Genomic DNA, 14,138 nt, shown 5'->3' with positions numbered 1-14,138 from the left:
TGAACTACAGTCTAAATTCAATTCAAAAATACTTTTAATAATTCCAAATGAAAATGAAATGCTGTAAACCACATTAATTCAAGTTTCTTCAAGTAATTCATAGTATCTGATCGCTATGGGCTGAAAGGATCTCCTGTAGCGGTCAGTATTACAGCAAATTTGAAGAAGCCTCTGATTGAAGATATTCTTATTTTCTAAGACAGTCTCGTGAAGAGGATGCTCAGGGTTGTCCATAATCTTGACTTTCTATAAAATCCTTCTCTGCATCATCATCATCCCAGAGTTTCTTCAGTCGTCCCCAGAACAGAACCAACCTTTATCAGATCATTGAGTATTTTTTAGATTTGTGGATCTGATGCTGTGGATGCCATAGATGAATGCAGACGATCAAAGCTCAGCTGCTGATGTTTAACTGGCAAAATGCAGAATTCAAGCTCAAATCCAAGGATAAAGACACTACGGTGAGTGATTTCTGAAAGAGCGAAGTTCTAGAACAACCAGATTTCTCACGTTGGGCAGCCGAAATGTGTTTTCGCCATCTCATTTTTATTCATTCCAAATTTGAAAAGGTGTCCCTGAAGAAGACGTGCAAAATATATCTGAAACGTGTTGCCATACTGAACATTCGTAATATCAAATTTGTAAAGTTCTCATTTTACCACAGGTTATCAAAGACAGTCATATAATTGCCATGGCGTCAAGCTCAGATTATGAAACCAGTGCTGAGCATTCTAAGCACCAGGAGGATTCTGGGTACAATCCTTCCAAAGGTCGTTTGGTTTGGTAAGGTTGCCACATAAAAGAAAATATTTCCTGATAATTCTAAAGTTGGAGTCAACTGAAGATTTCTAACACTAACGCACTTTTATATGCAGTCATAATCCACCAGAATTTTATTGAAAATGTATTTCAGAAACTCAGTTCATTAAGTGGAACATCATAGAATAATTCCAGATTGTTTTCAGTCCTTTACATCTGTTAATTATGATTTTCTGCTTACAGCTAATAAATCCAGACAACTCTCACATCAGAACAATAACTTGTAATACATAGGTGTATCATTGAAAATATGTTTCATCCCTGCATAAATGTTTTTTTTCAAAAGGTACTTTTAATCTGACACGTCTCATCAGAACACCTGTTCTAACAGAATATGGCTAAATACAAAATGCTTTATGAAATAAGGTGAAATGTAATGAATCATACCAAACTGCTCCGTCCTCTTCAAGTGAAATGTTACAAAAGTCATAAACACTCAAAAAACATTTGTGTAATTTCCAAAACCTTTAACTATAGTTGCATAAATTATAATGAGTTAATACGTTTTCTTTGTACTTTTAGGAGTACAGCAAAATGTCAACCTTTGAACCTGGTTTAGCATCCATTAGTCACTTTCTGACTCAGTCCTCTGAAATACATGTATCCGGCATAGATCTCATTTCAACTAAACATACAGAAACAATCTTTCAGAAAAATGTGTATTTTAATATAACATTATTCAGGCTCTGGTTATTTCTATTCTTTGCAGTTTTCCAGTATGTTTTCAGCCCATCTTTCCTGAATCTCAGCTGAATCCATTGTCATCCCACCAAACACAGTTCAGTTCACTGAACAGGCAACTTGTATCTTCTGCCTTATGAGGCTGAAAGTCTTATTTTGCAGATCAGTAAACCTCCAATAAGAACATGGCTGACCTCCTTGAGAAGTGTTTTTTTCTGCCTAAAGGAAGTGGGGTCACATACATTTCTGTCACTGCATAACGGCTTTCACTTTTGATCATAAATACATAAAGACGATTTCTTTCTGCTTTGTTCTCAGTTCTGTCCTCAAGATTAAGATGAGCAATTCAGATCTCTGTGAAAGCTCAGATTTACTGTTCATTAGAGATGCCAGGATGTTTCTGTTTTCATGGCCTGCCGGCAGGAACTGTGGAAATGATCATTTTCAGAATGAAGATATAAAACCGTATCATGTTTCACAGTAACTAAGGTCTCTATAACTACAGATTGATTTGTCCAACTTTGCTGTGAGAAGCTTTGTCTAAAAGTGAATTTGATGTTTCTGTAAAGGAGTGCTTTGTTACTGATGCCTGAACCAAAGGATCACTGGTTCAATTCTCAACTTTCTTCTCATGTGAAGGTGTCTCGGATACGTTTGACACATTACAGTAAGCATCAAAGTGGAAGTATTTCTCTACTTGCTCATGAACTTCATTGTTCAGATTTTCTGGAATGTGGCTCTCACTGCAGACTGTGACGCAATACAACCCAACCATTTACTTCTGGATGTAAACAACAAGCATGAAGCCTTTCAGTTCAGTTCGCTCTCAACAGGTTGATATGAGTGACGTCACTGACACATTTAATCCAATATGATTTAATAATTGTAAATCCGGAATACCCGAATAACCTCTAAAGCCAGTTTGCTAAAAACACCTTCAAAAATATTTGTCAGTTACACAGGTCTGTTGCGGTGTGACGTCTGAAACAAAATTCACTTCCGTTTATCATAGAGATGTATTCTAAACGCCATTACTTAAGGAGGATAGTCCGTCAGTATATTTTAATTTCTTTATGTAACATTAATAATAACAACAATGAAATAATTAATAATAATAATAATAATAATAATAATAATAATAATAATAATAATAATAATAATGATGAATGATTGTAGAAGACATAATGACACTGACTCTAACGTCGACTTATTTTGTTAATTTAGTCTAAATTTTAAAAAAAGAAGAAGTTCCAAAACGCCGCGTGCACGTGTCGGGAGCGCGCATCGGAAGCAAAGTCCTTCAGCGGAACACGCGCCTTTGTCACGCAGATTATACGTTGTTAAGGTTTTGGTCGCGCGAGCCTCTTTCGCGGATCCCAGCGAATTAAAATCTAGTAGTCGGTGGGTGGAGCATTGGCCCGGGTCGTTCGCTAGTTATTGATCAAAAAATGTTTCTCATTTCGATACGCGGCTTAGTTGCGCCTATTCTTTATTACTACACGGGCCCGTCGCAGGGCCGCTGCGCATCCAGATTAGGCTTCAAACGGGGTCATTTTTCGTTAACATATCAGCAGTGAACATGCTTATCAGTTGTTTCTGACGGCTGACAATCAGTCAAATGGAACAAAAGATAGCATTCAGCGACTTTCTGAGATTAATAGACGGACATTTCTTAATTAATTATAAATTCCCTTAATTTGCGCTCTATAAAATTTGTAAAATATATGGAGCCAAATATTTGATTATTGCACTGTTACGTTTTGTGATAATTCCAAGATTATGCTCAATTAATAACTTATTAAAGATTTTTTTTAATCTTTAGCCTCACTTAAAAAAAAAAAAAAGTTCCAAATCGCCGCGTGCACGTGTCGGGAGCACGCATCGGAAGCAAAGTCCTTCAGCGGAACACGCGCCTTTGTCAAGCAGATTATACGTTGTTAAGGTTTTGGTCGCGCGAGCCTCTTTCGCGGATCTATAAATTCCGCGAAAGATTTTATAGATCTTTCTATGAAAGATCTATAAAATCTTTTATAGAAAGATTTTATAGATCTTTCTATAAAAGAAAGAACTGTAGCTGTACTATTTAATACTACAGCTATTTAGATAGTACAAATATAAATAGTACAGCTATTACTAATAGCTGTACTATTTATATTTGAAAGAGATATTAGGGCTAATTAAGCCTGTAACAGGCAGGACGGTGTTTATTTGATTAGTAGAATGGTTTCTGTCTTGTTTGACGAGTTTCTCCCCGGGGATGTTTAAGGCCTCAGCGGGCCAGTCAAGTTGGAGGCCTCGGCTGGAGCGCAGGCCCAGGTGTTATGGTACATGTTCTCCTGTAGGTGGCGGTAGTGACACAGACAGAAAGAATCCCAGCATCTTGATGTTTTAAATGGTTTCAACAAGACTTTAGAAGACGTCCACATGTAGGGGTAAGCTACATGGCTAAATTACCGACAGACATATAGAGACGACTTTGGAAGTGTTTTTGTTTTATATCAGCGAGCTGATTCTGAACGAAGTAGTTGACCTGATGAAGCAGTTTTAGGAGGTTTCTTAGTTCCGCCTCCACTTTTTGTTTCTACGCAACAATTACCCTAACTATATGTTTCCCCCTCCTCTTCGACATTTCAAACGATGTAGTTCATAAGGTAAGTTGAACATTTTCAATTATCAATATACAACGATGAAAACTTACATTTTTGTACCGGCAGCTCCACAAAAATATGTTTACCACTTTTGAAAGTGTCCTTGAAGCCAACACGTTATTTTGAAATCAAACAATCTTTTTTGTTCTTTTGATATCATTCTTTATGTTTTTGTGCTTTGTTTCCTAGAATGTTCGGCCCCCTCCCCCTCGCTGGCCGGTGCGTGTAGCTCCATTTTGTGTGGCAACGCAGAGCTGAGCTCCTCCGGTCTGCTGTCCGCCACAGGAGGAGCTTCTGGGCTTAGAACTCCAAAAGTTCGGTGAGTCCGGCTCACAAACAGTCAACTTCTGTTTTTATCGTTGTTGTTGTTTTAATAATGATAAATCCATGATGGTGTCCTTAATGTCTGTGCTAACAACCATATTTTCAGTGTAATTTGTGACCGACCTGCACGAGGGCAACCAGATCCTAAATAACCCTGATTTAGATTTTAATTAAAATTATGCGAGCAGTTTTTAAAACATCTCATATTCTCTCTTCTATATTTAGTTTGGATATTTATTATTAAGTGTTGCATCTAAACGTATTGTGTCATGTTTATACAGCTACAGCACACTCGTTTTATGTAAAGATGCTGTTTGGGTCCTTATTATTCTGCTGCATTTGTACTGGAAGCAGTTCATGCTACTTTATTCCCATCATCACTCATCTACTTTTCTATTTTAGTTTTGTAGTTTATTAGACAGGGAACGCACACTTTAATGAACAGCTAAGGAATTAATAAATAAACGAATAAGCAAACAAATGAACCTTTATTTAGCCAGAAATGTACCTTGGCAACATGTTGGGCCCAAGATGGTGACTTAAACCTAAACCAAAACAGCTTTAAGCAAAAACATCATCAAAAAAGTTAGAATAAAAATGGGAAGAAATTGAGTCACAAAATTGCAAAGGAAGAAAAAAAAAATCATTTGAAAAACTTTCTAAATGGACTCTTAAACATATAAATCAAGGGAGGCGTGTCTTACAATGTTTCTAACCTATTTAAAAAGAAAAACAATCTTTTATTTGGTAAGTTACAATATTTTCTATTAAATCTGGTGGGGAATGACCGATTGTTTGAAATCCAAGTTGGGAAATTAATCATCAAATGTGCCACATTCAGCCACAACAAACTTTTTCATTTGTCAGGTGTTGTAGAATTAAAAAAAAAAAAAAAAAAAAGTACAACAGCAACACATAATTTAAGAAAAAAAAATCTACAAATCAGATAATATTCAAACACTATCTTTATATCATAAGAGTGCGATATTTTAAAACATTCATTTAATTTAACATTTGCAACAAGTTGTATATTAATTTTCATGTAACATGCTTCACTAATTAAACACAACAAAGCCAAACTAAAATGGTGCTATAGCACCAAATGTGACATTATTTGTGTGGTTTGTGTTTTTCCATTTTGTCAGCTCTGGTTGTTTGGATGCATGTGTTGTTTTTGTTTGTTTTTACTTTTCTAATACTTGAGTTTTCTTGTCTGTTCTGGGTGTTGAATCAGTGTTTGCACCTAACCGTTTCTCTTTCTATGCAGCAGTAAATCCCTGGTGAAATGTGAATTTCTATGATGGCTGAAAACTCTGAGAACACATCCTGTTTCCATGATGTCAGTGCAGGAAGTAAGAGCCACCTGCTATCTGGGTAGCCTGCTTCTATTTTCCTTTGTTTACTTTTGTACAATACTAAAGAGACTAAACTTTTCATCTCCAAAGTTGGACATGGAGCTTTAATCACCTTTCTGCTGGGACTTCACCTGAAGTTTCTTCTAGAAACATTTACTAGCAATTTCAGTGACAAAGAAAAAACTAAAAGAATGACATAGAATTTTCAGGTTTGAATAAATATCTGAAAAAACCCCAGAATGAACAAAATGGTATTTTTCCAGATGTTTTTTCTTCGTTTGGTTTTTACGAGAATATTACATCTATAATTTTTACATGCAGTTGGCCAGGCAAGGCGTTTAGCAGTAACTGCCTCACATTTAACCCTGGAGGCTGATGCCACAACTATCAGTCTGAGGTGTAACAATTCATTTTCATAGATTTAATTTGCCAGATATCCTCATGTTGATGGAGGTGAACAGTTCTACTTTTAAAATATACATTTGTTAGGAAAAATGTAGTTCCTGATTATTTATTTACTGATAGTCTGTGACTTTTCATGCTGTTTTTAAGGCCTGACCACTGTAGAAATATTTGCTGTAAATCTGTGATAAACATTTGCATTTAAACACCAAAAATGGACCAAAGAGATATAAAAAATTAGAGTCACAACAAATGAGCACCATGTAGGAAGTTTAGTAATCTGCCACTTTGCATGACCTTAAAAGTTACAAATAGAAATACAAATGAATATTATTAGAGGGATTTCCATTACAAACCAGGCATTTCTGACCAATGATTTAACTTCAGAAAGCAACTACATCACAGTGTTAAACAGACTAAAGATATTTAAAATTTTTACTTTCAGAAAAAGATGACAAATACTTTAACCTAACTAACCTTTTTTCAGTTTTTCAAAAAACTTGTGAAAACATTTAATTTTAACAGGCTAATCACTTTGGATGAAACTAACTGAAATTATTTAGATTTTTCTCCTTCAGATAATTTAAAGGTTATTTAACTTTAGTTTTTAGTATTTAATGAGTTTTTGGAAGTTATCTGTGAATCTGTGAATTCACTTAAATTCACAGATTTAAGTGAATTTAAATTTGTGAAAAGCAGGGGAAAATGATCTTATGTCATAAATGCGAGCAGATGATCACCACCACAGCTTCCATCACAGCAAAGCAAATCAATTTCCCAGTTAGGACAACCTCAGAACTTCATCTGATGATGAAACTAAAAGAACAAGATGAAATCACTTTGAAACCAGCAGTGGTGGAAAGTTATTGAGTATTTTTACTTCAGTTCAGCGCTTATGTGCTGTTCCACAGTATTTCTGTTTTTACTTCTTTTGATCTTGTACATTTAGGAAGTAAGTGTGGAGCATTATTTTCATCTCCATCTGCTGTACATCCTATTTCTTTGGAATTGAAGAATAACTAAAATTTGTACACTGATTTGCATGACTTCAGAATAAAATGTTTCTGAATTTACCAAATATAGTGATGCACAAAAACTGTGCATGTGCTTCAATATATTTGATCTTTTTCATCACAAATCTCCTGTTGCTTTGGCTTCAGTTCTACTCTGCTTAGATTTTCTAAATTTTGCATAGAAGCATTTCAGGTTTTTTAAAGAAGTAACTTTCTGTACCTTGCTCTGTTTTTAACAGGTTCCTGTACACTGTCCTGAAAGGTCTTAACTGTGGAAACTGATTATCAATCAAATTTGCATTAATATAGAAAAAATAGAATGAAGTATCAAAATAACTTTACTTTCTACCCCGTTTTCCCCAGTTTTTTTCTTTATATAATTTTATATTTAGGTCAAATACTTCATATTAGATTTGCCACATCACATTGTAATGTTTATGCTGCATGTTTAGATGTTTGAATTACTGACATAAAACCCTCGCATAAATCCACACTTCAGAAAAACTGATCAAACAACGGACATTTCACAGCATGTTTTTGATTCAGGGCTTTAAATTGGGCCTGTGGTTCTTGAACTGGATCTCAAATGATCTCAAACCTTAAAATTTGTTTTGTGTTTTGAAGAAGATCTCACATTGTGATTTTAAAGAAAAAATCATCAAAAATCATGGACCTCATTAACTATCTGGAGTTAATGCAGTCCAGATAGTTCTGGGTGTTACAGGTTTAAAAGTAGACCAGATACCAAATATCTTTACATTTAGCAAGCAAATGTTTTGTTTTAACATGTTCCATGTATTGAACTCGAAACATAAAGAAAACTGAGTTTATCTCTAGGAACTTCACTTTACTGAAATAACAAAGTGTATCTTGCACAATGGAGGTTAATAATCCATCTTCATGGCTTAGAAACAGATGCACTTGTTTGATGAAGAGGAGTTTTTTATATTTCATATATTCTACATACAATATGCAGTGAGTGGAAGTTCTGAGTTTTCAGCTGTTGGTCCTGGTTTTGCCTAATGTAAGAAATCAGGTCCAATTGTTACTTCTGGTGCTTCTGAAATCTGGATGTTATTTACAAATTCATAATCACAAGTAATTTAACGTAGAACCCGGCTTTACATCTTTACATCAGCGGTTTCCCACACTGTCAGAAACGGGAAAGTGAACTGAAATGACGTCTCTGCTCTGTTACATTGGGCCGTTAGTCCAGCAGCAGATATGCCACAAAAACATCAGAATACTTTCAGGACCGGCCAGCGTTGGGTCTGCTTCACATTTACTGTGCTGGAACAAACTGACGAGGAAGCAAGCAGATGCATGTTGTCCATACTTACTGCAGAGTAAGTATGGACTGGCCAAAGGTCTTTAAACATGTTTGTCTCTGCAGGAAGACGCTGAATTTACACAAGACTCTTCAAACCTGCAGCACAAAAGAAGCTCTGTGTCTGAAAAGAATTCAGTGAAAAACGTGAATGGAAGTTTGTCTTAATATCGTTTTGGTTTTCTTCCTTTTTAAGTTTCCATTAAAATAATCCTTAAGCATTTTTAATGTGCTTATTTCTGTTTCTACATTTAGGGAGTATGTCTCGTCTGAGGAAGAGTTAGGTCTTCACCTGGACCAGAGGCATCACATCAAATAAGTCTGCATCTATAGTCATATTTGACCAATCAGAATATGTTTGAAAAGTTAATTTCAGTAACTAAACTCACAGAATGGAACACATTATGTACAGTCATTTTAAAATAAATCACATTATGCGTTCAGAAGAGGCCTGTTTATAACCTTTAACTGGATATTATGTGAAGTAGTCTTTCATTGGTCTTATGTAATATTCTATTTTTAAATGTAATGCTTCATCAACTATAAGTAGAAAATTACCAGTTAACAGATTTAAGGGCTTTCAAATACTCAATTCTATAATTAATCTGTATAATGTGTTTGACTCAGTGATAAAGTTCCTGAACTAAATGGACATTTCAGTGATATTCAGATTTATTGAATGGGTTTGTAGATTAATTCCACACTGACTGGTGTTTCTTTTAATTCTCTTAATTATTTTTTTTGCCTACAGTTAATGAAAACACAACACTTAAGATCACAATATTACTTCAGACCAATAAAAAAATAATCCATAGATATGGGATTAATAAAAATATATGCTAAATACTTTCTTACAGGTTATTTAATCATGATCAAAATGGCTAACTGTTGCTATGATCCAATCTTCATAATTTCCACAAAATTCTTTACAAAAACTGAAGTTTGTATTGTGACCCTTCGTGTTTGTATTGTTAAAAATTTTGGATAGAAATAAATTGTATTGTTTTTGGGTTTGCATGAATTTATGACATGCTCTGGTCCTTCTGTTAATAGCAGAATAACTTGTGCGCTAATTTATTTTTTATTGAGAAATTTTTTTTCTCTCTCACTTGCAGGACGTTCATCTTTCAAAGGTTGAGCCTGGCTCGGCATCTTCCTCTGCGTCTCCTGATGAAACGTTTCTGGCGGAGGCAAACCTGGTGGTTTAGGATTCTTAAAAGCTGCTGCCAACATTTGGTGTAAATTGGAAATTAATTTTAGTAATCATACCTCTGTTACAGCGAAACTAACCAGAATACCGGTCATCTAGTGGGGTGACACAGCTGTGCTCTCGTTGGTTGCTGGTGATTGGCTCTGGAAGAAGTGTGGAACATGTCAGGAACAGGAGTGGGACAAACTCTGTGCTCAAAACCTAAACAATATTTAATATTGTCATGCAACACTTCAAAGACACAGGCTGACCAGAGGGATAACAATCTAATCTGGAATGTGGTGATCTCACATTCCAAGAGTGAAATGCAGAGAATAGAGGATACATCAGCATTAACAGGCTGTCTCCCACCCACTTCATCCCATTTCTCCCCAATCTTTGACCTCTGCATCTCCCCCCCCAAGTACACAGAAAACGCTGCTCATGTGTTCTTCTGAAGAGGGGAAGAAAAATGAAAAAGAAAAATCAGTTAATTATCATTGAATATGTTATATGCAGCAATGAAGTAACTTTATTCTTAAATAAATGCAACATTTTATCTTTGTGTGAACCTACATGGCTTGATATCCTCTCAATGTCGCTGCTGTTGCACCTGGAGTTCCCCACTGTGGGACAATAAAAACTACTTTATTCTACTTGATAGAATCTATATGCATCTATATGGAAGACTGGTTATTGTTTTAAAAATAAGCAGAAAAGAAGTCAGGAATCCACATATTCTACTTAATAGCATCTATATGCTATTAAGTAGAATCAACTATAAAAGTACTCATGAACAGGTACTTTTACTATATTTTTAATGCTTTCTACCCATAGAATTTGCTAGCTACTGCTAGTATGTATCTGATTCAGTCTATGATTAGATTGACTTTTATTTACTTTTTTTTTCTCAGTAAATTGAGACATTTTCTGAGAAGTAGGGCTGTAGAAACACTGAATTGAATTGCTAGGAAATTATGGAGTCTATAGTTGAGTTCTTGGAAACCAGCAACTCCTCATTCAGCCTTGACAAATCCAGTTCTTGTCCATATCAGAGCACATCTTTGCTCTTATTTTTGATAAAACATTTTGATCTTTACCCATGCTACATTTCCCTAGCTGATCGAATAATAGTTATAATACATTCTCAACAGTATGTGTTCAATCACAGATGCTTAATAGTGAAACTGCAGCATCCAGACCTAAACTGGACTTGAGTGTGGAATTTCCATGAACTCGATCTTTAATAATACGTACATTGTTCATGTTTTAGGTATTACTTTTAGAACTTTAAGGTTTAAAATAGTGCTTATTGACATTTCTGGTTTCAGTTGTAGTTATTTATAGCCTATTTTGAGGTCTATTGAGTATTCCTACAGGTAGGATTAGAAAACACACTATGAAATTTGCATGGAGCTGTGATTGGAGGTGTGTGGGGTAAAAGTCCATGGATACTGGACTTTTACCCAAGAGGTCACAACATATGAATGTTTTTTATTATTTCTACAAGAAAAAAAAAATCATTAAAATCATTACTGGACTTCAAGCAAACCTGGTTGTGTCTAAGACATGGGAAACATGGACACCACAAATAGGTTGATGACAGCTGTTTGTTTTTTTACGTATTGATTACTCTGTACATTTGTGTGCGCACACACACACACACACACACACACACACACACACACACACACATATATATATATATATATATATATATGTTGAGCTTTTAAACAGGAATGTTCTCTCCCTTTGTTTGAAAACATGTCAGTGCTGTTTGAGCCACAGGAACTGCCTTTTGACCTGTGTGTTTCTCTAAATGAAGAAAGGTGGGTTGGAGAGATGGAGCTGAAGTTTTCTCGCTGACTGTATGAAGTGATTGGTTGTCACAGGTTTGGTAGATTTGTCAAATAAAATGTATTCTTAAAATGGGAGTTATACTAAGGCTTTTAAATGTAGTTATACATTTAAATTAAGCATTCCAGTCATTCAGTATTTAAAAAAAATTCTAGGCTCGTACTGAGATGTTTGAATAAGATGCTACTTAGTTTTTAAGGGTTCAGAGCTCTTGGGTTTTTATATTAGGACCCAGTAATAGTCTGAAAGCTTCTCTGGACTCGCGTTCAGGGTTCGGATCATCTTCTACGCGGAGACGCCACGTAGCACCCTGAACATGATGATCCTCACCCATCACTGTGTTGAAATAATCATGTTAACTCAGATTCGGGTTAGAGGCAGCACAATGAACCCACAAGCGAGAAAGCGGATTATTACCGCGCCACGCGGCGCCATAATGACACAGCCCACCTCCACGTAGCCTGCGCAGTCAGAACAGGCCTCTGGAACTGTAGCAGCCTCCATTTTGAGAGGTTGGAGGTCTGAGAACACGCCATGTTATTTGTTCGCCTGTGCAACACAACTAAAATTCATGTAAACACGAAGCCCCGTTCTCCCGAGAATTTAGCTAAAGTGCCTTTAGATTGAGGTTAAAAACACAAAACACATCTAGGGCGATAAATAACAGTTTCAAGTACCAAATTTGAAGCAGTTAAAAGACATTTTCATTAATATCCGTCTGACCTGGGAAAATGTCAGAGCACCAAAGGAAAGCTGCTACATTTTTGACACATTGCTTCAGTAAATTCGAACTCTGCCAAATGCTCCATTTGGTCAAAAATAAAGATAATTTTGTAGTTAGTGTAGCCATTAGGGCCATTGCAGCTATGGAAGAAAACTTAGGACTTGAGGTTTATTACTGCGTAAGTTTGAGGGGCAAAACTATTAGTGATTAATTCAAACATGCCTATGCACTTTTCCCCCCATATAAACATCAGGAGGCGTTGGACAGGACACAAGTGGAAATCCAAGCACTCAGCTAACACTGTTGGCCTACTTCATAAAGGCTACTGTTACGACGAGCAGAAACAACTGAAACTGGTTATTGTTTTAAAAATAAGCAGAAAAGAAGATCCACATATGAGAGATTTTTTCACTCACAAACATTTCTCATCTGGCGAAGCTGAAATATAAACGTGGCCCCTCCCCTTCCGCCTCTAACCTACTCCAGACCACGTGGTCAAAAAAAAACGTGAATCGGAGTCTGAAGAGGGGCGGTGTCACCGCTCAGCCGGCAGCTCGCGAAGAAAGACGGGTAGAAAGGAGAGAGAGAGAAAGGAAAACACAAGCCTACTCCCGATTTGATCTGGTCCCGCCAGAGTTTCCCCCACTCTTCCAACACAGACCCATCATCCTCCCATCAGCTCCAACCCCCTGTAATCCACAGTCCGATAGAGAGCCCACAGGCTGCTGCTTCGACTGCTGGAGCCGGCTGCGATTCATCGGAGTTTATTTCTTCTGCTCTAATCCATCTGGATTTACAAATACACTAACTCACCTCCTGGTTCGACTTTTGAAATTGTTAATTTTTCTTTTAAATTTTGACTTTTGTCCGATTTGTAACTTTTGTTCTGTAGCCAGTCATTTTGGTTATCCATTTTTATTATTATTATTATTTTAAATTTTTATTCTGTAGCGTGAATTCCAGTTTCTGTTTGAGAGCGGTGTGATAGGGGAGCTGGTTACGCTGTTTGATTTTTACGATCGAAACTTTTTGATTTCTTTAAATTAAGTTTTTTTTGGATTTCCTTTTTTATTTTCCATATTTTTGGACTGTGACAACCAATAAGCCACCATGCACAAACTATACATTGGGAATCTAGGCGACAGCGTGACTGCCGAGGACTTGATCAAAACCTTCGAGGATCACAAGATCCCATACTCCGGACAGTTCCTAATGAAAAACGGCTATGCCTTTGTGGACTGTCCTGATGATCACTGGGCAATGAAAGCAATCGAGACTTTTTCGGGTGAGTTTAAAATGATTTCTAGTCGCCAAAAGCTTATTTTTAATTCATAGTAATTTCGGCTTTAGACGCCGACATGCAGCCCCGGCTCCATGCTCACCCTCAACAGTGTGTCCTCATTTTATTCTTTGTGAAATTTCCCAGGCTTCTGCAAGTAGAAGATACATAATAATCCATGCATGCTGTTTGGGAACTTCTTCGGTAGTGACTTAATGAATGAAGGGGTGCCATGGATTATACGCCCTGGGGAGCCATTCAACTTCTGCAGGGGGGAGGGTCACGTATTCTGGAAATTTACGGTCGTGGTGGTCAACGTATATCTTGGAGGTTGCTGTAATGTACCAAACAAAAGAACTTATTTTCTGAATTAAAAAGGACAATATGTTGCATCTCCCTTCCCCTCAGAAGGTTTGATTGAACAGCTTTCCGTGTGATATAGAGTGAAGCTTTACTAATCTCCCCTCCCCCTTAAAGATGAGAGTCCACTATGACAAAGATAGATAAAAAGCTGACCTAT

The 14,138-nt window shown here is 36.4% G+C and overlaps 1 protein-coding gene and 2 long non-coding RNA genes across 5 annotated transcripts in view; 2 read left to right on the top strand and 1 right to left on the bottom strand.

Moving 5' to 3' along the window:
• The first annotated feature begins 3,362 nt into the window (after nt 1-3,362).
• On the top strand, nt 3,363-10,173 carry LOC103468197 (uncharacterized). Of its 3 annotated transcripts, none has more exons than XR_014088460.1 (6): nt 3,363-4,151; nt 4,378-4,467; nt 5,740-5,846; nt 8,636-8,716; nt 8,825-8,888; nt 9,685-10,173. It is a non-coding gene; the product is annotated as an uncharacterized LOC103468197 (long non-coding RNA). The 3 variants fall into 3 exon arrangements; XR_014088461.1 differs by having other exon boundaries at nt 4,338-4,467; nt 5,740-5,824; XR_534170.3 differs by having other exon boundaries at nt 4,338-4,467.
• Nucleotides 5,844-12,884, bottom strand: LOC145552416 (uncharacterized). The gene is made up of 4 exons (XR_014088462.1): nt 12,756-12,884; nt 9,839-9,922; nt 9,679-9,750; nt 5,844-8,668 (listed from the first exon to the last, which is right to left on the bottom strand). It is a non-coding gene; the product is annotated as an uncharacterized LOC145552416 (long non-coding RNA).
• A 26-nt stretch (nt 12,885-12,910) lies between these two features.
• Nucleotides 12,911-14,138, top strand: part of igf2bp1 (insulin-like growth factor 2 mRNA binding protein 1) — a 53,298-nt gene continuing 52,070 nt past the window's right edge. Inside the window, exon 1 of the mRNA XM_008415094.3 lies at nt 12,911-13,624. Within this exon, the coding sequence (XP_008413316.1) occupies nt 13,450-13,624 (175 nt within the window). The 5' untranslated portion in view covers nt 12,911-13,449. The remainder of the gene's footprint in view (nt 13,625-14,138) is intronic.

This window comes from Poecilia reticulata, chromosome 8, assembly GCF_904066995.2.
Source record: "Poecilia reticulata chromosome 8, P_reticulata-male-v2, whole genome shotgun sequence".
NCBI lineage: Eukaryota > Metazoa > Chordata > Actinopteri > Cyprinodontiformes > Poeciliidae > Poecilia > Poecilia reticulata.
This window is presented reverse-complemented; position numbering and strand designations above follow the sequence as displayed.